At 37.6% G+C, this 22,284-nt stretch overlaps 1 protein-coding gene across 10 annotated transcripts in view; it reads right to left on the bottom strand.

Moving 5' to 3' along the window:
• The window catches only part of ARHGAP12 (Rho GTPase activating protein 12), a 121,539-nt gene that overhangs the window by 34,739 nt on the left and 64,516 nt on the right, over positions 1–22,284 (bottom strand). For 6 of the 10 annotated variants that reach the window (XM_055429681.2, XM_055429672.2, XM_055429656.2 and 3 more), the window contains 4 exons: positions 16,432–16,572; positions 15,192–15,272; positions 5,306–5,431; positions 2,359–2,433 (listed from right to left, as the gene is read on the bottom strand). In XM_055429681.2, coding sequence (XP_055285656.1) covers positions 2,359–2,433; positions 5,306–5,431; positions 15,192–15,272; positions 16,432–16,572 — 423 coding nt within the window. The remainder of the gene's footprint in view (positions 1–2,358; positions 2,434–5,305; positions 5,432–15,191; positions 15,273–16,431; positions 16,573–22,284) is intronic. The other 4 variants (XM_055429713.2, XM_055429697.2, XM_055429689.2 and 1 more) reach the window with 3 other exon arrangements.

Raw genomic sequence — 22,284 nt, forward strand, 5'->3', positions numbered from 1 at the left:
AGACAGGCAAAAGACTCAGTTCAAACAGGGCAAGTGGAGGACAGGGAGCAGAGGCTGAGGAAGATATTCTGGGGACAGAAGCCTCTTGACAGGTTGGGGGGCTGCTGAACTAGGTGATGGGGGGAAGGACACTCTACACTTATGAGAAAACAGAATAGCCTTAGGCAGAATTAACGGAGTTGTTCCATTTTTTTTCCACGTGCAAGAAAATAAAGAATGAAACAGCATCCTGGTGAGGCAGTTCCCTGCCACGGCCATCAGAGGGGACCCTGAGTCCAGGACAGTCAGGGTGCTGGCAAACCCTTGAGAAAGGATAACTGCCTGGGGGAATAATCTGCAAACATTCCTTTGTAACCTATGTGGAACATTTATAAACTCATGTTTCCAGGATTACCTAGAAATTCCCTTTTACCAAAATATAAATAATTTATAAAAGGTCTTCTTAGAAGTTATATATTACCCATACTTAAAGTAAGTTTATAAAGGTTTCCTCCTTTTTCTAGATAGATGGATAAATTAAGCATACTGTAGTAACAGTAACTTAGGTTCATATGATAATTTTTGACAAAATCACTAAAACCACACTCACTTTTATCTTTATTTGATGTTTATGTACCCAGGACTGTGTTAAATAATGTAAAAGAAAAAAGGAGAAAGCAGTCCCTATCTATCCTTATGAGTCCCTCAGCAGGGAGATGGGAGAACACAAGGTAACTTTCACTCCATCGATGCCGCCAATGACTTGGAGCTCAGAAAAAAAGAAGAGATATTGTTATGCTGAGATTAGTGGGGGCAGGACCTACAGAGTCCTCCTACAAGTCAGCTCAGGATTAACTGTAGTTGCAGAGAAGCCAAGGAGCAGGATAGGCACTGAAACCTTCTGAGCAACATCAGAAGGACAGGTGGACAACATGTTAGATGAATCAAAAGACCAGACCTGCTCAGGGAAGGGAGGAAGAGCCTGTAAAAGGAAAGCACCATCTGTGAAAATCTGTGCCCCTAAGAAATCAGAAGTATCCTAATAAAGTTTATTCCTTCAAATTAAGGAAATAACAATAAAAGTTTGTTTTTTAAAAAAACTTTACAAATTTCATTTCTTCATTCAGCAAAACTCCCTGGAACAGCAAAACTCTATGGCACTGAGTACTCCGGTTCTGCTCTAAGGAAGCTTTCGTTTGTCTAGTAGGGAAGATATTAACTAAGGGTTGGAAGCTCCTACAAGAAATAAGAAATGAAAAGAGTTGCTCTATTTTACGGAATCAAATAACATATACTTAAAAGCTATGAAGAGGACTACAGGGAAAGTATGAAAGTGAAAATGATAGTCGCTCAGTCATGTCTGACTTTTTGTGACCCCCCTGGACTGTTGTTCCTATCCATGGAATTTCCCAGGCAAGAATATGGAATGGGTAGCCATTCCCTTCTCCAGGAGATCTTCCCGACCCAGGGATTGAACCCAGGTCTCCTGCTTTACAGGCAGATTCTTTACTGAGCCACCAGGGAAACCCATTACAGGGAAATCTGACCAAATCTAGAGGATTAGAATAAAATTCTGAGTCTGAACTGAGCTCTAAGGAATGACCTAGAAGTTGACTGGACAAAGATGTGAGAGACACGGATTTCAGTACATGAAGGCCCTGGAGCTGAAGAGCCAGAGGGCAGCGAGAACGAGTGAGCTGGGCTGAGGACCCAGGACAGGCACAGTCTCGCAGACCTCAACACGAAGTTTAGTTCCCCTTTCTGAAAGGAAATGGAGCCACTGGAGGGGAAGTGGAGGAGCAGCAAATTACAGGAAGACTTGGGGAGGGGGCGTCTTGCAAACATTGAGGTCAAGTGGAATCTCTCCAACGTTAAGACCGAAGAGAAGTCATCGGCGGTTTTCCAAGCTTAGGAGAAACCTCAGGTTGAGTTAGGTACTGCCAATATTACCGGGCATAGGCTGGGTGATGCATCTGACAGTTTAGAGGGGAAAAGGGCACCTAAGCTCGTTAATAAGGAGGAGGGTGCTTCTTACCTTTGGACTGTTGGCCTGAGGAAGAAAGGGTAATGTGTAAACTTGATAGTATTCTCCAGGGACTTTAACATTTATGTTCAAAAGCCAAACATAAATTCATCCCTGATAAATATGGTATACAAGTTGATCACGAAGGTACCATGTTTTGCACAAAGCGGGGAATTTTTAAATCAATAAAATCTGATTTTTAATTTAAACCTATTATCTGGTTATTTTTTGAGAGACCAATGAAATCTGATAGAAGCCCAAGAGTTATTTAAACATTACACTTAAGAGAAAATTAATTTGCTGAAACTGATTGAAATAATTGGACTATATTTTCTACTTGCTGCTATCATACTAACTGTATCTTGGTGCTTTGGTGAAGAGGGAGAAGACTCATGTTCAGGATAGCAGGGTTTTGAGGCAGATGGAGATTCCTACAAAAAATAAGTAATGAAAAATGTTACTCTATTTCATATAATTGTATTTCTCCCTCTACTCATAGAGAGAGAGCTTAATAAGGGAGGCTGAGAAAAATTTTTTCCTAGTTACTTCCCTTCTATATTCAGCTATGAAACTAATATGGTACAGATGTGAAAACTACAGATGTCAAACAGTTTATAAAATACGGCATATTTTGTACCAATTACTATAAACTTAAATATCACATACAGGATTACTCAAAAGAAATGAGGCATGCTGCCTTAAAATCATGATGCTGCATCAGCTTAAATTAACCATATTTAAAATAAGTAAAATCTGCACACTTGTGGATAAAATGTTAACAGTCAACATATTAATTTGCTCTTGGTGTGAATCCTGGTAGGATTCAGCACAGAACATTCACAGGAACACTTGGCAACTACCAGAATGAGAACTTGTATTTAATTAAATTGCTATTAATATTTAATATAATTTATAGCTAACCTCAGTTATTAGAAATAAACAAAGATTGTTTTTAGTATGCAAAGAAGAAACCTCAGATTTACATATTAATAACTCACCAGAAAAAAAAGGGAATATTTTAAAGTCTAAGCCTACAATAATATAATAGAAGCAAGCCAATAATGTGCATTTTCAAAAAAATTCTGCTTTGGCAATATTAGAATGGTATGTGATTTCTACCTCAGGTATTTGTAACACTATACATGGAGGATAAGACCAAAGAAACATTCTATTGGTACCAATAGCCAAGTTCCATTTAAATGTTCTCTGTTCTCCTAGAAGCTTTGAATAATTTCAGGAAAAGAGAATTAAGGAAATCATATGCCAACATCTATTATTAACTTTCCTATAAAGTCACATAATTTATCTGGACATTCATCTTCACATCTGTATCATCTACATTTCTATACCTATGGAACTGGATAAAATACAGGTGACGAGCCTGGGAATTTTTATTAAATCACAATACAAAACCATTAATTCAACATCCATTTACTTGGAAAAAAGTCTTCAGGTTCATAACCTATACAATTTGTAAATACAGAAACTAGGCAGCAGTGAAATTTTACAGGAAAAATTCTTGAAGGGACAACCTTAAAAGCAAACATCCAAGGCCTACATATAAATAGAGAAAACATTAAAATCATGTCAAATATTTCTTTATAAAAAGAAATTACATTTAATGTCCAAATGTCAGTTTAGCCTCATTTAAGTATTTTTCCCGACAGCTTCAGAAGTTTTGCTTTTCCATTTCTTGACTTCTCAAAGAGTGCCTAATATTAAAACAGTGTGAGAAAAAGAGGAAAGATTTGATGACCCATAAACTAGAAAATAAGCAACTGAATAAAATGAGTGGTGACTACATACCCTCACCTACCTCCCTCAAGGTTGTCTGGCAACTGAATTAGGACCTATAGCATTGTAAAAACATTCGCTACACGGTATTAGGTTTCTATGATTACTTATACAGATTTTACCCCTTGTTCTGGTATAGACCCTCTTTTATAATCTTAAATCTTAAAAACATATATATTAGAAGATGATAAGTAAAAGAGTTTATCTGATGAAATAATTATCCATGATTCCCATCTATAAAGGTAGAGGGGAAAAAGCCATTTCTACAAAAATAAGTCTAGTCTCAAGAAAACCACGTTATATTCCAAAACAATTAGATGAAAAAGGATATGAAATAAGAACTCCACGTTATTCTAATAATATACTGAAAATGAATCTCAAGAAAGATTACAAAGAGGTAAGAAATTTTAAGTCTATATCAGCAAAATAAACATCCTTTTTATTCTAGAGTCCACTGGATGATGCAACCATAGCTTGGGCACTAGAGCATTCATCACATATAGTATAGGAGTTTTTTGTATACACTGAAGTGTAATCTGGTTCTTATAGTTAAATGAATGTTTCTATTATTAATAAAATCTCTAGGACTCTTACCTATACAGGTTAACTTCAATGCTAATATATTTCCAAGCCTTCAATAGCACAGACTCCAGAATTTCATTCCTTCAATATGCCCTCTACACTCCACCACCTAATATCCTTACAAATAGAAATTAGAAGTACTTATTTGACCAACTGAGAGAGATAATTTAAAAATGAATTTAGGACTGACAGCATCCAAACACAGAGAAATATGCCTCAGGAGAGGGTCTCCTGCTTTCACTAACATGCCTGCAAATGCAGGAAACCTATTAACTATGCTGAAAGAGAATCTTGCTGGTAAAATAGAGTCCCCAGTGACAAATATTTCAATGTTAGGGTGTTACTGCCACTCTCACATCATTACCACCACTTTAACATCAGTATGTCTGATGTCTACAAATTTGTAGTAATTTCCTATTCTATCACCAGACTTGAGGTCACAAGGTAAAGATGTAACTCACAAGTAAGTTAAAAATTCTACCGCTTTTCCAATCTCATGTTTGCATCAAAATCCACTCCCTATTTCAAACAGAGAACATGACTTCTCAGAAGCACTTTAAACAGAGGGCTGTTAGGGAAACAGGAGGAGCAGGCTTTCAATCTTCCCTGGGATGGGAAAGTTAATTATATGTCTTTACCATTAAATCTCTTAGAAACTGAAGACAAACAATAATGATGTGTGACTTTAAAATGAAATTATGAAAAAAACCTATCACTCACCAGGCCCAAATGCATCATGTATACATACATCATTATGCCATAGGTCAAAAACCAGAAAACTTCAAAACCAATTCCCACTCTAGGACAAACAGATACCGCATGCAATAAAACAGTCACCACCAAGGTATGAGACTCAACAAAGAAGAAAATAAAGCATAAAGAACTTGCCCAAGTTCTCAACAGATTTATTTTCTCAGAATGTCCTACCTTGTCATTGGCGTCCAGCACAATGGTGCTATGTCTCCACTTTGACAGTACTATTGGTTCTTGCAGCCGCCTGTCCAGACTCCTACTTTTAATAATTTCTCTTTGCTGCTGAGATGAAGCATTGTACTAAAGAAAACAAATTACACCTCATAAATAATAGAAACAAAAGTGGAATCTAAACATGCTGGCTCCAAGTGACACATGGCATCAGGCAAAGCTCACCATGTGACACTAAGAGGAGTTCACTCATCTCTGACCAGCACTTGGCACAAGTTCACACACTTGGGTGCTGGAGAGACCGAGTTCAAGTTATTTTTGGCAAAACACTTAATATCCCCAAGTCTGAATTGCATTCACTGTAAAACTGATACAAAAGAAATAGAGGGTTAAATAGCATATAAAAAGTGCCAAATGTTGCCCTGATAGGGTCTCAATAAACATTAGTTATTATGATTTGTAAAATGAGGTCATCAGACTAATAAATTTTTTAAAGTTCCCTTTACTTTGAAAATCCACATGAATTCAATTATTGGCTTATGTTTTTAAAATGATGCTTTCATACACAACAGCATATTCACATGTAAAGTGCTTTTTGTTTTTACTTTTCATTTAGAGGCCAAGCACACTACTATTTATTTCTCTGAAGTGGTAAAATGTAACCAAGTCCAACAGTAGTGACCGTACTAGTGCCAGACACCAATCATGAATATATCAGTTGTGTACAAAGGATGAGTACTGTGCTTAGTCGCTCAGTTGCGTCCCCATGGACTAGCCCACCAGGCTCCTCTGTCCATGGGGACTGTCCGCTGCAGTGGGTCATCATGCCCTCCTCACAAAGGATAAGTAGTAACTGCCAAACAAAAATTACACATAAAATTAGAATACATTATTAATAAGATTCTAAGTCTTGCAGTGTTTGAAATGTCAAGTAGACCACCAGGCATAAACATTTAAGAAATGTGAGGTTTAAGAGTTATGCTGTTTCATACAGGCAGTTTTAATATATCATAATAAAATGACAAAAGAAAATTCATCTATTTTTAAGGGGTACATTCTTCTCCTGAAACCAAAGTATTCCTAATACCTACTTCTCAAAACTCCCCAGTAAATCTTAAATTTTAATGACTCATTGTAATTTCAGTGAAATTATTTTATCTTATTATTAAATTTCAATAATACATAATTTATACTGTTTTTATTATTTTAAAAAACTTTCCAACATCTTTCTCCACAGTATGTCATTCCTTCACTTTCCAAAATGAGTCCATACAGGCCCTCCAAAACTGTTTCCTAAAGCTGTTACTTCATTTTTCACATCAGAATTTGCCAAACCCAGGCAGTCACATGGGTGTACGTTTTTCACTCACTGTTGCCTGACAGCAATCTTAAAATGTGTCACACAAGTTCACAAAAGGATCATTTATAGAATGAACAAAGATGAAGATTAAAGGCTTCCCCCAAAAAATTCTGTGAAATCAATTTCTTAAGTGCAGAAACCCAGTTATTAAGCAGAGGTGTATTATCACTTCAATACAATCATTGTTAGGAACAATTAAAATGTGCAGTTGTGTGTAAGCTTGTGTATGAACTGTAATGGATATCTACCCTAGCCTTTGAACTTTATAACTACCACAACTGTTTAGAAATTCTTTTCGCAGGGCAACAAAAATAATGTAAAATTAAACTGGGTAATAATCACCATTTTAAAGGTGTTGACAGTTTTACTAGGCAACAGTATGTTCATAAAAGCAAATAAAGCATAAATAAAATGTGATATAAAATCTAGTGTAGACAGAAGACAAAAATAAAGTGTCACGTAATTACAGAAAAGAAAAATAAGAAGACAGCACAGTTAAAATATACACACACAAACACATCTAGTTGAACAAGATAACTAAAACATTTAAAAAATCTTCTTAAAAAACATCTCTTTTAAGAATTTTAATTGCATTTTTATCTGAATAATTTCAAACATACAAAAGAATAGCAACTATAGTAAAAACCCACCACTGAACTCCAACATAACTAAGACAAGTAACTATCTGATTTCTAAAGAAATAAAATATGAGGGTTCTCTGAGCACATTTTTTAGATTCCATTCCTCTTCCCCTCCCCAGCAAAGGCTTCCCTGGTGGCTCAGACAGTAAAGAATCTGCCTTGCAACGCCGGAAACCTTGGATCGATGCCGGGGTCTGGAAGATCCCCTGCAGAAGGAAATGGCAACCCACTCCAGTATTTTTGCCTGGAGAAGTCCACGAGTAGAGGAGCCTGACAGGCTACAGTCCATAAGGTAGCAAAGTATTGGACACAACTGAGCGACTAACACATTAACCCCTGCCTAGCAGTACCATATAACTCTGTCTTCACCATTCTCAGCAACTTTACACTTTAGTACATATATATGTATCTATAACTACATATTACCTGTGGGCTTTTAAATTTTATATAAATGGAATCATATCATGCATATCAATCTTCAATTTGGTTTTTCACTCAATAATGTTTTTATTTTAAAAAAAAACAATAAAAAAAAAACTAAATCCATGTTGGTGAGTGTGCAGCTCGAACTCATTTATACTTCACTTCCTCATAACACTACCTTATATGTGGATGACAGGGGTAGGGCACGATAATCAAATAGCTCAGAAATACCATTTGAGGACTGTAGATAGAGAGGAACTTTAGGGGGCTCTGGGAGACCACAATATGTTAACAATCACTGAAGAAAGCAGGCTTGCTTAACCACAAAACCAAGCAGGCTTGCTTAGCAGCAAAACCCATGCAACCAAAGTATGAGACATGCCCCCAAACAATAAAACAATGGTGGCATGAGACCCACATCCTGCCCAGTGAACTCAGTAAGTTAATGATACCTAGGACATGCTCTCTGCATGCATAAAGAGAACAGTAATTTATGGAAAGGTGACACTTCAAAGTGAAAGACCCTCTTTGTATTGAGACCTGAAGTAATTTTTCCATAGTGGCCTGACAGCCCTGGCTTGACCAGGCAGGGACAAGAAAACTTCCCTGCCCAATCTGGAGGAGGAGCTGATGATGAAAGCATGATGTCTACTCAAGAATGAGAAAGATGGTCTTTTGTCCTTCCCTACTTTTCCTTTGATTATAAAACTGCAACCCAGTAAGTTCTCAGCACTTGCCACTCTCTCACCCACCCACTTGTAAGCCCCACAAGTGTCCTATTTTAATAGTCACATCTTATCTATTACTTTGCCTCTTGCTGAATTCTTTTTGCGCTGAGATACAAAGAACCAGAACTCTCTGGAGCCCAGAGAAACACCACCTAGCAGTTTCACAGACAGCACAATTTAACCTTCTGTTTCAGGTGGACATCCCCAAGGTGGGGTACTAACAGCACTCCGACCAGCAGAATATAATGCTCTCCACTGCCTTACTTGGTACTGTTGAATTTATATGCATTTGTGTATAGAAAATAAATGTATATACATATGTATAATGTTACTTCATTGCTTTCATTCTCCTGGTGACTTGGAAATTCTTTTCAAATACTTATTTCATGAATTTCCTTTCCTCCGTATGGCTTAGTCATGTTAGGTAGTTAGAATAGGAAAAAGGAGTCCAGAATGGCGGTGGCTAAAAGACAAGGAAGGGAAAAGCCCGTGAAAACAGAACAAAGGAAGGTCCGAGGACCAGAGTGAGGACCTCAGGTAGAAACAACAGCACTCCTGGCTAGCGCAATTTACATAGGGCAGGCCCGGAGGGAGGGAAAACCATATAAAAAGGGGAGCCAAAGGGCCCAGGGTCTCTCTCCCCCACACGTGCTGTCTCTCTTTCTTTCTCTCCCTCCTCTTCGTGTCTTTTGGGTCAGCATGCCCTCATGCCTAGAGGATGTATTTTCCTTTATTTTCTGAATAAAACTGAGCTGTAACACGGAGCTGTAACACTGTCTGAGAGCTATGACACATCTAGGGCTTTAACGTCCGTCACTTCAAATTTTTGTTGTGACGAGACAGAACCAAGGAAATTATACACTCCCCTGACAGTCATATATTTTGCCTATTTTCAATTAGGTTCTCTCTCTCACTAGTGTGTACATAAAGAACCAGCAAGTTCTTTACACATCTTGGTTTCTAAGCCTTTGTAAGCTTTTCAAATTCAATGTAGCTTTTCTGAGGCCAAAGCGCATCTCTTCCCCTTTGTGTATGGTATCTTTAACATTAAAAGGTGTTCTGCTGGACTGTATGCAGTCACATGTGTCCGTCTTTTCCTTTATAGTTTTTCCTTACACAGTATTATTGAAGAAAGGCTTCCTACTCTGAAGTCAAAGACATTCTCTGATCCCAGCATTCTATAGCCTTCAAAGTTTTGCTTATTACATTTACAACTGTCATCTACCTGGAATTAATCATTAGGTGAGACATCAAGATCTATGTTTATTTCATTTTTCCCCCCTGGGAATAACCAATAATCTCCAAAATATTTATTGTACAGTCCATGCTTTACCCAGGGATTTGTGATGCTACATCTGAGGTTCCTATTCTGTTCTGCTGGTCGATTTCTCTGCACATGTGCCCACAACTTAATCACTAGAGCAGAAACCCCACCCCTCTCCTATTCTTGAGTAGACATTCTCCCTACTCAGGAATATTTTGGTTTTTCACAGACCTTTGCTTGCAAGTAAAATTTAGCATCAATTCAAAAAAACAAAAAAGGTGGAAACGGGAATAGTAAATGGAAGTGGAGTGAATTTACAGATCAATGGGGACACTGTTACAATGTTAAGCATCCCAACCCAAGATCATAATGGTTATTGCATCATTTCAGGTCATCTTTTATGTCCCTCAATTCTTCTCTGAAATTTTCTTAAGATCTTACAAACTTTCTATAGGTATAATCTTAGGATTCTTCTTGGCGTTGTTACTGCTGCTGCTATAAAAAAGAACTTTATTCCTATCATATTTTCACATTAACTTTTTACTAGAGAATTGGGTAGTTTTTAGGTTGATTTTACGTCCAGCAAACTTGCTGAACTAGTAACAGTTCTGAGTTTGCCAAATCTCCTAGTTTTCCAATAATAAAAGGAACAATTGCATCTCTTAATTCTTTTCTTTTTAATTGTTGAATAGAAGCACTGACAGGAAAGTTACAGTCTAAGACCTAATTCTAATGGCAAAGCTTCTGCAATGGCAACATGAAGTATGAGATTTACTATAAACTATATGATAAGTAATCTTCAGCATGATGTAATATATCATTACATTTGAAGTGATCTATTTGTAGAAACATATAATTGGGTCATGGTTTTTATCACTTCCAAAAATATTCAATACCTGTGTTTAAACAATTTACATTTAATGTAATTTATGTTTATGTTAGGATTTAAGTCTGTTGCTTTGTTTTATATTCTGTTTTTCATGCCTGTTTCTCCTTTCCTGCCTTCCTATGGACTATCCTGAGCTTTTACTAACGTAGTTTATCTATAGCTCTTTGAGTCTATTTCATGTTATAGTTTTTTAGTGCTTACTCCAGGTATTACAAATTATGTATTTAATTCCTCACAGTCTAAAAATATCAGCATTTTACTATTTCAAGTGAAATGTAGAAACCTTACCAACAATTATGTCCCATTACTCTCCCCTCTTCACAACAGAGTTGTCCTAGATGACATCTCCACCTCAGAAATCTTCTAATTTTTTTAAAGATCAAATATAATTTTTTTTATTCACTCTTTGATTTCCTAAGTGATCAATTGGTTGTCCATAGCATACAGTTTCAGTCTTCACGTGTTTGTGTTTTTTATAGTTTTTTCCCTTGCAGTTAGATTCCTAATCTCAAAGCACTGTGACTGGAAAAGATGCCTGACATGATTTCAATTTTCTTTAATTTACTGAGACACACTTTGTGGCCTAGCATGTGATCAGTCCTGGAGAATGTTCTATGTGCACTTGAAAATGTGTACTCTGCTGCTTTGGGATGGAATGCTCCATAAATATCAATTAAGTCCATCCAGCCTTAGGTGTCATTTAAAGCCTGTTTTTTCTTATTCATTTTCTGTCTGGATGATCTGTCCATTGATCAAAGTGGGGTGTTAAAGTCACCCACTACTGTTATGTTACTGTTGATTTCTCCTTTTATGGCTGTTTGCATTTGCCTTAATATATATTGAGATATTACTATGTTGGGTATGTATATATTTACAATTGTTGTATCTTTTTCTTGGATTGATCCTTTGATCTTTATGTAGTGTCCTTTGTCTCTTATAACTGTCTTTATTTTAAAGCCTATTTTGTCTGATACGAATACTGCTATTGCAGCTTTCTTTTGATTTCTATTTGCATAGAATATCTTTTTATATCCCCTTAAAACTCAAGACAAATGTGTCTTCAGATAGTCACCCTTCCCATTATACTCTGTTCATTTTTAAAGTTCCAAGTTTTCATTTATCATTTCTCTTCTGTTTTAAGGATTTCTTATAGCAATTCTTTGAGAACAAGACTGTTGGTAATAAATCTGAGTTTACTTTAATCTGAAAATTTCTTTATTTTACTTTCATGCCTGAAAGATATTTTTGCTGGATGTACAATCATGAGTTTTTCTCTCAGCATTTGTAAAATGTTGCACCACTTCCTTCTGGCTTCATGGTTTCTAGTAAGACATCCTCTACTATTCAAATCATTATTACCCCACAAAGTACTGTGTTGTTTCACTGAGCTGCTTTCATGATATTTCTTGGGGCGGGGGAAAGGGGAAGTCTTTAGTTTTCAGAAATTTGATTACAGTGTGTCTGAATGTGGATTTCTTCGAGTCCATGCTGTTTGGTATTTACTCAGCTTCATGAATCTGGTGGTTTGTCTTTTATCAAATCTGAGATGTTTTCAAACATTGTTTCTGCAAATATTTTTCGGCTTCACACTCTTTCTTCACTCGTTCTGGAATTCTCATGAAATGAATGTTAGGTCTTTTGTATGGTCCCACAGATCTCTTAGACTCTGTTCATTTTCTTAAAATGTATTTATTTACTCTACCTAGGACCACACATCGGAAGGCAATGGCACCCCACTCCAGTACTCTTGCCTGGAAAATTCCATGGACAGAGGAGCCTGGTAGGCTGCAGTCCATGGGGTCGTGAAGAGTCGGACATGACTGAACGACTTCATTTTCACTTTACCTTTCATGCACTGGGGAAAGAAACGGCAACCCACTCCAGTGTTCTTGCCTGGAGAATCCCAGGGACGGTGGAGCCTGGTGGACTGCCGTCTATGGGGTCGCACAGAGTCGGACACAACTGAAGCGACTTAGTAGCAGCAGGACCATACATTCCTCTCACAACAGAGGTAGAGGTGGAAAAGCAAGCCCTGGTGTACAAGCCCTTTTCAATACCATGTTTATGACACATCTGCTCACATCCCATCAGTGGAAGCAAGTCACATGTCTAGACCATATTCAGTCATGGTAACAGCAGGACAATATGCCCCCATCCACAGCAAGAGGTCACTACAAAGGTACACAGCAAAAAGCACTGATATGGGAGTGGGTGAGGAATGGATCAAATGATGCAAACTGCCACCACAGGTAATCTTGCTTTTTACCCTTTGATGGCTTTTAAGATTGTCTCCCCCTACTGAAGTTCCACAGATTCAGTAAAATTTGTCAATATGTGTATTTATTTTTCTGTGTTCTGGTCAGTACTAAACGCTCCAATTGAAGACTCATGCCTTCCTTTAGTTTCAGAAAATTCCAAGAAATTATATTTCCAAAATACTATTTCTCTACCAGTTCTTCCATTTTCTTCTTTAGAATTCCTCATTTGTGCATACAGGACACTTTCCACCCATCTTCCATCTTCTTTAACCATGTTTTAATATTTGTTATCTTCCTGTGCCTCTGACGATAGTTTATTCTATCCATTGTACTACATTTTTTAATGATTTTTTCTATATCCATGTATCTCTAAACTACTAATATTTTTCTTTAAATTGACTTACTTTGGAAAAAGAAAAATTTCTTTAAAAACTAAAGTCTATCTGATAATTGACACTACAGACACATCTGCTACTTATAGGTGTTTTCCAAAATGTTAAAATAAGGTACCAATTAAAATGTAAATGTTTGCTTCAGTTCAGTTCAGTTCAGTTCAGTCGCTCAGTCGTGTCCGACTCTCCGCGACCCCATGAATCACAGCACGCCAGGCCTCCCTGTCCATCACCAACTCCCGGAGTTCACTCAAACTCATGTCCACAGAGTCGGTGATGCCATCCAGCCATCTCATTCTCCGTCGTCCCCTTCTCCTCCCGCCCCCAACCTTTCCCAGCATCAGAGTCTTTTCTAGTGAGTCAACTCGCCACATGAGGTGGCCAAAGTATTGCAGTTTCAGCTTTAGCATCAGTCCCTCCAATGAACATCCAGGATTGATCTCCTCTAGAATGGACTGGTTGGATCTCCTTGCAGTATAAGGGACTCTCAAGAGTCTTCTCCAACACCACAGTTCAAAAGCATCGATTCTTCGGCAGTCAGCCTTCTTCACAGTCCAACTCTCACATCCATACATGACCACGGGAAAAACCATTGCCTTGACTAGACGGACCTTGGTTGGCAAAGTAATGTCTCTGCTTTTTAATATACTATCAAGGTTGGTCATAACTTTCCTTCCAAGGAGCAAGCGTCTTTTAATTTCATGGCTGCAATCAGCATCTGCAGTGATTTTGGAGCCCAAAAAAACAAAGTCTGACACTGTTTCCACTGTTTTTCCATCTACTTCCCATGAAGTGATGGGACCAGATGCCATGATCTTTGTTTTCTGAATGTTGAGCTTCAAGCCAACCTTTTCACTCTCCTCTTTCACTTTCATCAAGAGGCTTTTGAGTTCCTCTTCACTTTCTGCCATAAGGGTAGTATCATCTGCATATCTGAGGTTATTGATATTTCTCCCGGCAATCTTGATTCCAGCTTGTGCTTCTTCCAGCCCAGCGTTCCTCATGATGTACTCTGCATATAAGTTAAATAAGCAAGGTGACAATATACAACCTTGACGTACACCTTTTCCTATTTGGAACCAGTCTGTTGTTCCATGTCCAGTTCTAACAGTTGCTTCCTGACCTGCATACAGGTTTCTCAAGAGGCAGGTCAGGTGGTCTGGGATTCCCATCTCTTTCAGAATGTTCCACAGTTTATTGTGATCGACACAGTCAAAGGCTTTGGCATAGTCAATAAAGCAGAAATAGATGTTTTTCTGAAACTCTCTTGCTTTCTCCATGATCCAGCGGATGTTGGCAATTTGATCTCTGGTGCCTCTGCCTTTTCTAAAACCTGCTTGAACATCTGGGAGTTCACGGTTTATATACTGCTTAGATCATTAATATATATATATATTTATAATCTTAATACTAACAGTGGTAAGTACACAACCATTTTGAAACCTACTGCTTTAGATAAACTCAGCCCTGGTGCATTTATCTTTAGAGAGCCAGTGAGACCCTGGAAGGTCTCATTACTACATGCTGCTAATGACTGACTCAACTATAACACACATCTACATACAAGAATAAACTTGAATACTGAGTTGCTTTTCTTTTAAAAAAAAAGTTTAACACCAACTTCATGAAGAAAACCCAACAAATTTAAGAGAACTCTTTGCATTACTGCCACTTAAAGGGGATCTTGGATCCAGGAACAATGAAAAACTGAATCAAAGAACTTTTAAACAGGGATTATCAATATTATATAGCTATAAGATAATGTATGTCACAGAATAATTTAGGCAAAGGATTCTCAATGAATTATGGAAAAACTAGTCTTGCTGCTTTTTAAGAGCTGAATAAAAATTTAAAAATAAACCTGTTGTAACCATTTTCAGGTATTATTTCATCAACTATTTTTACACAGAAACTCAAGTGTTAAGGTTTATTACCTTTGGCAACTCCCATTCTGACCGAGATCCATCTGCACTGTAGTAATATTGTCTACCTTGATCGTCAACATGCTTGAGCCACTATAAAAACAAAACAGGTATTATATTTTAAATGCAAATAAAGTTGAACTTAAGCTTATAAAATCATAGATATTAGATGATATTCTTATGAATTTTATTCTATTTGCTCAAAAACATTCCAAAAGAAATACAACAAACTTATACTAACAGACTTGCATTTTAAGTTCAATAAAAATGCAAATTTATTTTCTCTCTTTCATCCATTGTCAAGCTAGTGATCCAAGCACCACTTAACAACACAACAAGAAATGGATAACATAAAGATTCAAAGATACATATAGGGACAACAATGTATGTGGACACAAGGACACACAACCCTGAAATCAGGGTTGAGAAATTAACAAAAGGGAATTTTTCTTCAATCTTTAAGGATGAAACTACTAAACGATTTAATCCAAACTTAATACAAACCCTGAGGAATTACCTGCTGTACCCAACACAGCTCATTCATACACTTTAAGTAACACCAACAATAAAACTTCATGTAACACAGGAAATATGAAGGAGTAAAGACTAAAACATATGATCTTGATTGTAAAATAAATGAAAATTATTGTTTTCACATGTTCTAGTGTCAGCAGCAGCAGTGTTAAAATAATTAAAGAAACAATGTGGAGTGAAAAAACCTATCTTCATTTATTTCCAAGGCTTTTATTTTTTAAACCAGCACAACCAACCATTACCTTCTCTGATGATAAACACATAAAATTACAACAAGTATTCTCAGACTAATTAATCATAAAGCACTAGATTCATGGTTTTTGTTTTACATAACTTGGTTATAAAAGAAAAGGCAATGTAGGAAGTGAGGTGGATTATTATGACACATTGAGAAAACTATTCCCAAAAAACTGTTTGCCAAGAAAAACACAAAAAAATATGTTTACTGAAGAGGCATAAACAGAATGACACTCAACGGGTCTACTCTTAAAAAGGTTCAGTCTTAAACAGGTTGACACCACAAAAATTATGATAACTGGAAGCAGTTTAAAACCATGAATCAGTAGTTACACTGAGTTTTCAGACTGTCAGTTGACAGGACTACAGAATTACAAGAAAATAATTTCATGAGTTTTTAAAATACTATTAGAGCTTCAGTACACAATGATTTTATGAGAGGAATCTGCCAAGAAAACTAGATGAGAAAAAAAGAATGTACCTTTTCATTAGTATAGTCACTGGTATATAAGGTATGCCCACGTTCATCCAACTCTTCTGACCAACCCCTTGGAGGAGAACCACACTGACTATCTGACTGGCTGTGACAAATGCTGTGGTAGTTTTCTTCTGATGAAAGAAGCTACAAATAGTCAGAAACATAAGGATTGTTCTTCTTTGAATATACATATACAGCAGTTGAAAATCTAAGCAACTGACTTTACTTGGCTAAACATACTAAAAGATCTTGAATATGTTCAAATATTTAATTTTCAAAACAAATTGTTTAGTCTTTTTAATGGTACATTATAAGTGGAGCAGGGAAATTAATAAGTTATTATATTGCATTACTGCAAGCCTAGAAATATTCACTATAATGAAACTGAAAACAATGTTTTCAGACTGAGAGATAAAAATGCTACCTTCTATGTTGTGCTACTTTCAGTTGAAATCAGGTTAAAAAATCATGGGGATAGGGCAAATGTATGTATGCACATCTATGTGTTAGCAAAGTAGGAGGTGAGGGCACTTCATTAGACTGAGATTCTTGAAAATTTCACCTATTAATCACAAGTTCCTAGCCAAACACCCAGCAAAAAGTGCTTAATAAATATATCTTGAGCTAATTTTTTTAAAGTGTGTGGGATGGGAGAGGGGAGGAAAAGAGACTAGCTCTGTAATACTATATTTTATTTTCTAATTGATCATAAAGTTTTCCTGACTCACTCAACACAAATGCTTGTTAAAAACTATTCAAAACTATACTTTAAAAGAAGAAAAAAAAATTGAATGAATTCAAGCATAATACAGAAAGATTAAGAAATTCAGTGTAATATTTACTGGGCTAATTCTGCAAATGACCCTTCCAGGGTCACATTCAGGTAAAACAGTTTCTACCATTACATCTACTCAATAGATCAAATTTTCTACCACCGTATTTGGTCTGAAACACTCAGATGTGTAGATTCTCAATGTTGTACAAGTAACAAACATCCTAATGTCAGTAACATGTTCATAAAAACTGACAAAGACAACTTTATAGAAGTCTTCAATGGAGTGAGCGGTACATGTTTTGTAATAGCAATGGTTTAAAAAAATGGAAAACTGAAAAATCAGGATTAGTTTAATCTAATTGAGACCACTTAAAACATAAGCTAATATCGGAGAGGTACAATAAGAATCTTTTAGAAACAGAATAAAAGGCAATCTATATGGAGAATATTATTCAGCCATTAAAAAAAAAAAAAAAGAAATTTAGCCATTTGTGACAACATGGATAGATTTTGAGGCCAGTATGTTAAACGAAATAACTTGCAGAAGAAAGACAAATACCCAGTGATCTCACTCACATGAGGAATGTGAAAACAAACCAAACAAACAAGCTCATAGGTACAGAGAACAGACTGGAGGTTGACAGAGATGTAGGGAATGGGTGAAGAGGGTCAGAAGGTGCAGACTCCTAGTGACAAAATAAATTAAGTCCTGAGGATGGAATCTACAGCATGGTTACAGAGTTAATAATACAACACTGCACATTTGAAATTTGCTAAAAGAGTAGATCTTAAAAGTTCTCATTCCCAGAGAAAAATATTCTGTAACTATGTATGGTGACAGATGTTAACTAGGTTTATTGTGATCATTTTGGCAATATATACAAATGTCACATCATATTACATCACGATTTTTTCTGAAACCATCAAGGAGCAAGAGTTTAAGAAATACTCAGGAACAAAACTAACTGGAAGCAAGAATCCAGATTGGTAAGGAGAATAAAAAGGCAGCATTCTCCAAGAAGGCATTTGCCAAATCTTGAGCTAAAACATTAGTTTTCAAGACCATGCAGACGTGCTGGGGAATAGGACTCGGGACAACCTAAGGCAGGGAGTCCCACAATAAAGACAGGGGACCCCAAAGAATTATACCTGCAGATTATAGGTTAAACCAGAAACAAATCTTGTCCCTCTACTGCACACTAGGAAAATCACAGGAATAACTGGGCGAAATCAGAGGAGAGCCCAACAACCCAGTCTTTATGCATTCAAACTACTACTACCTAGGTGGCCTAGGGAAACTAAAACTGAAAATTTAGTTTCAAATGTTCATAGGATACTAGTTTCCCCAGGCACCTGAGAGAAGCACAAGGAAAGCCTCTCAGAATCAACATTAGCATTAAAGATTTGTTATCTACGATTTCCAACAACTATCATCTCATTAAAACATACACACACAATATGAAACAAACAGCATGAGTGAGAGTCAGCAGAAAAACAGCATATTCAGACTCTTAAAGACTTTATATACTGAAATTATCAAAAATAAAGTAGAAAATAAAATCTAAGAAAAATATGATAAATGCAATAATATGATCATTCACTGGATTCTTTACTGCAGGAATAAAAAACATAAAGGATATTAACTAACCAGTGAGAAACACTGAATATTAACTTTGTATTAAATAATATTCAGATATTAAATTTACTGGATGTGATAAATGCATTTTTCAATATGTTTTCAATTTGTTTTGCTGGAAAAAGTCCTTATACTTAGCGAATAAAACATTACATTGTCTGGACAAATGATTCAGAATAAAATAATTAGTGGAGATAGAAGGGTGAAAGGAGGTAGAGCTTCCCTGGTGGCTCAGAGGTTAAAGCGTCTGCCTGCAATTCTGGAGACCTGGGTTCGATCCCTGGGTCAGGAAGATCCCCTGGAGAAGGAAATGGCAACCCACTCCAGTATTCTTGCCTGGAGAATCCCATGGACGGAGAAGCCTGGTGGGCTACAGTCCACAGGGTCGCAAAGAGTTGGACACAACTGAGCGACTTCACTTCACTTCTGAAGTTCATGCACCCTAGAGCCCAAGCTCTGCAGAGAAGCCACCGCAGTGAGAATCCTACACACCGCAACTCGAGAGGAGCCCCTGCTCACCACAACTAGAGAAAGCCCGCATGAAGCAACGGAGACCCAGTCCAGTCAAAGAATAAAGAAAGAAAGAAAGAAACAAGGCAAATGTGGCGAAGTGGTAACAACTTGTACATCCAGATGAAGGGTGCCTAGCATACAGGAGCTCAATGTGCTGTTCTTTCCACTTTTCTGTTTCACACTTCTCAAATTAGTAACGTGGGTAGCTCCCCCAAACAAATTAAAAATAACACATTTTTTTAAGTTCAAAGGTTGGTTCATTATCAAATAAACACACATGATAAAGAGAGAAACAGCAAACAAGAGCCTAACTTGAAAATGACTGAAGACAAAGCACAGAGAGAGACAGCAATAAAATGTTAAGTATAATGGAAATCAAGAAACATGACTAATAGAGTAAGCAGATTAAACATTTATCTAATCAAAGTCCCAAATGAGAGGAAAGAGAAAATGAGACAAACTGTATATAGATAATGTATATAGATATATAGGAATTTTCCAGAGCTAATCAAAGGTAGAAACTCCTCAAACAAAGACTGGGCAGGAAATTTTAAAAGATAACTTCACCTAATCACATCACAGTGAAATGACAGGCACAAAGTCCTCAAAGCCTCCTGCAAGAAGAGACCTACAGACTGAATTGTGCATGTTAATAACAGAAGCCTGAAAACATAAGAGTAAGTCTCAAGGAACTGGGAAAAAACAAAAAAAAAACAATCACCTTAGAACTGTGTACCAGGTAAAGACAGTCTTGAAAAATAATGAAAAATAAATTTCCAGGCAAATGAAAAGCAAGACTCTATCACTAATGGAGGCTCACCAAGGAAATTTAAAGGTATGGGTATGAACTTAAGGCAGTAAAAAAATTATTTAAGATGATGTAATCTGCCTAAGAAATCTGAAAAAGAAAGTGGTAAATATGAGGATTAATTTTAAGAATCACCATGGACAACAGTGGGGCTCCCCTGGTGGCTCAGTGGTAAAGAACCCACCTGCGAAGCAGGAGGCACAGGTTCAATCCCTGGGCTGGGAAGATCCCCTGGAGAAGGAAATGGCAACCCACTCCAGTATTCTTGCCAAGAAAAAACCCATGGACAGAGGAGCTTAGTGGGCTACTGTCCATGGGATCACAAGAGAGTCAGACATGAATTAGTCACTAAACTACAAATGTACAATAGTCGTGGGGGGCAGGGGGGCTAGAAAATGGAAATAAACAACAACAAAAAGCCCCACAGCACTTAAAGAGTTCTTGGAGGGTTTCAAGGAGTAAGAAGATGCTGATTAATTGTAGACTGTGACACATACACCAGTTACAACTTCTAAAGTAGCATTTCTTAGCAGCAGCAGCACAGACAGTTAGGGACAGATTATTCCTCGTGGTGGGAGCTGTCGTGTGAATCACAGGATGTATGATAGTTTCTCTGGCCTCTACCCACGAGACACTGGTAACCCTTCCTGAGCTGTAACAACTCAAAACATCCCCAGACATTGCCTAATGTTCCCTGCAGACAAAACTGCCCTAGGTGAGAACTACAGTTCTAGGGTAACCACTAAAATAACAAGCTTCTGAGTTAGAATGAAAGAGAGGTTTGCTCCCACTTGAACCCCAGTAAGACAAGAGTACTGAAATAAGCTCAAAAAGATCTGAACCCCCAAGAACAGGGAGAACACAGAAAGACACAAGAGCCACAGAACTCTGGAGGCTGAGGAGCAGATGAACAAAAACCTAAATTATCCACAAAGCAAGCAGAATCTAAACGGGTGGGGGCTGGGGTGGCACTGAGGAGGAAAGATGAAATCCAACAAGTTTACACAGCCACATCTTCAAATGGCTCAAGTTCCTCCTAGAACCCAGGTACTAAACTGAGGACTGAGATAGCCAGGATCCCTCCTCAAGCCTGGCCCCCAGGTGTGCACCCTCCCTTCCTGCAGCAGAAGCCCAGGACTGAGTCCCTCTCGAGAGGAATTCTGAGCTGGGAGACGACGGGCACAACTGGAACATGGGCACCAAACAGAAAGAGGGGAGGTGGAGGGGCTGCGTGGGAAATAAAGGCTGCCACGGACACCCTGGGCAGCTCCCACCGGCCAGCGTCCCGACTTCTGCAGGGACGGGTCAGTCTGAAAGGGAAGACCTCACGGTTCCAACAATGGAGACACCCGACATGCAGCTGACCAAGATCACCATAAAGGCAAGTTCAAAATGCCTCGCAAGTGTGAGAAAAAATGATCTCCAAACTACAAGTCTGCCCTCAGGAAACTCTCAACTAAATGTGACAGTACAGTGTCAACATTTTCACACACACGGTCTCAAATTTACCTCCATATGCAACCTTTCTCAAGAAGTTACTGGAAGGTGTGCCCCGGCCACTCTGGAAACACCTATTTTTACACACTACGTGCAGAGAGTAGAGGTGTGAGCATAGACTGTGATTTACAGATCACTCCCATCTAGTCTCTGAAGTGTAACAGAAACCTAAGAAAGGCTATTCAGGATTCTGTGTGTACTTTAAATCCCTTTATTCTATAATTTAGCCCTTTCCCTAATTCTTCCAAATGGTAAGACTTTACTTTATTATGGACACACAGGACAACTTACTTTCAAATCTTTCTAGACACACAAATTCAAATCGCTTCCCTAACACTTCTCTTATTATAGTAACACATGAACAATTTCTCACTAACCCTCCACCTCATTCCTCAACTCTGAAAGTATTAATACAAGCTACCACCAAAGCATAGCTATAAATAACCAACTGAAAAATAGGACAAGAGGAGGGGTTATTAACTATACAAAGCTCTTAGACTCCGCTAAACACAGGATGTGTTACCTGATTTCTCCAGCTCCTACCTAGCTGGAGTTCTGTTTCTGCTGTACAAGTCAGCTGCTCTAAGAGCAGGTGTCCTGTGTGTGCGCAGGGGCTGCCATCTACCA

This window comes from Moschus berezovskii, chromosome 15, assembly GCF_049115385.1.
Source record: "Moschus berezovskii isolate FMDL1 chromosome 15, NW_MosBer_1.0, whole genome shotgun sequence".
Lineage (NCBI taxonomy): Eukaryota > Metazoa > Chordata > Mammalia > Artiodactyla > Moschidae > Moschus > Moschus berezovskii.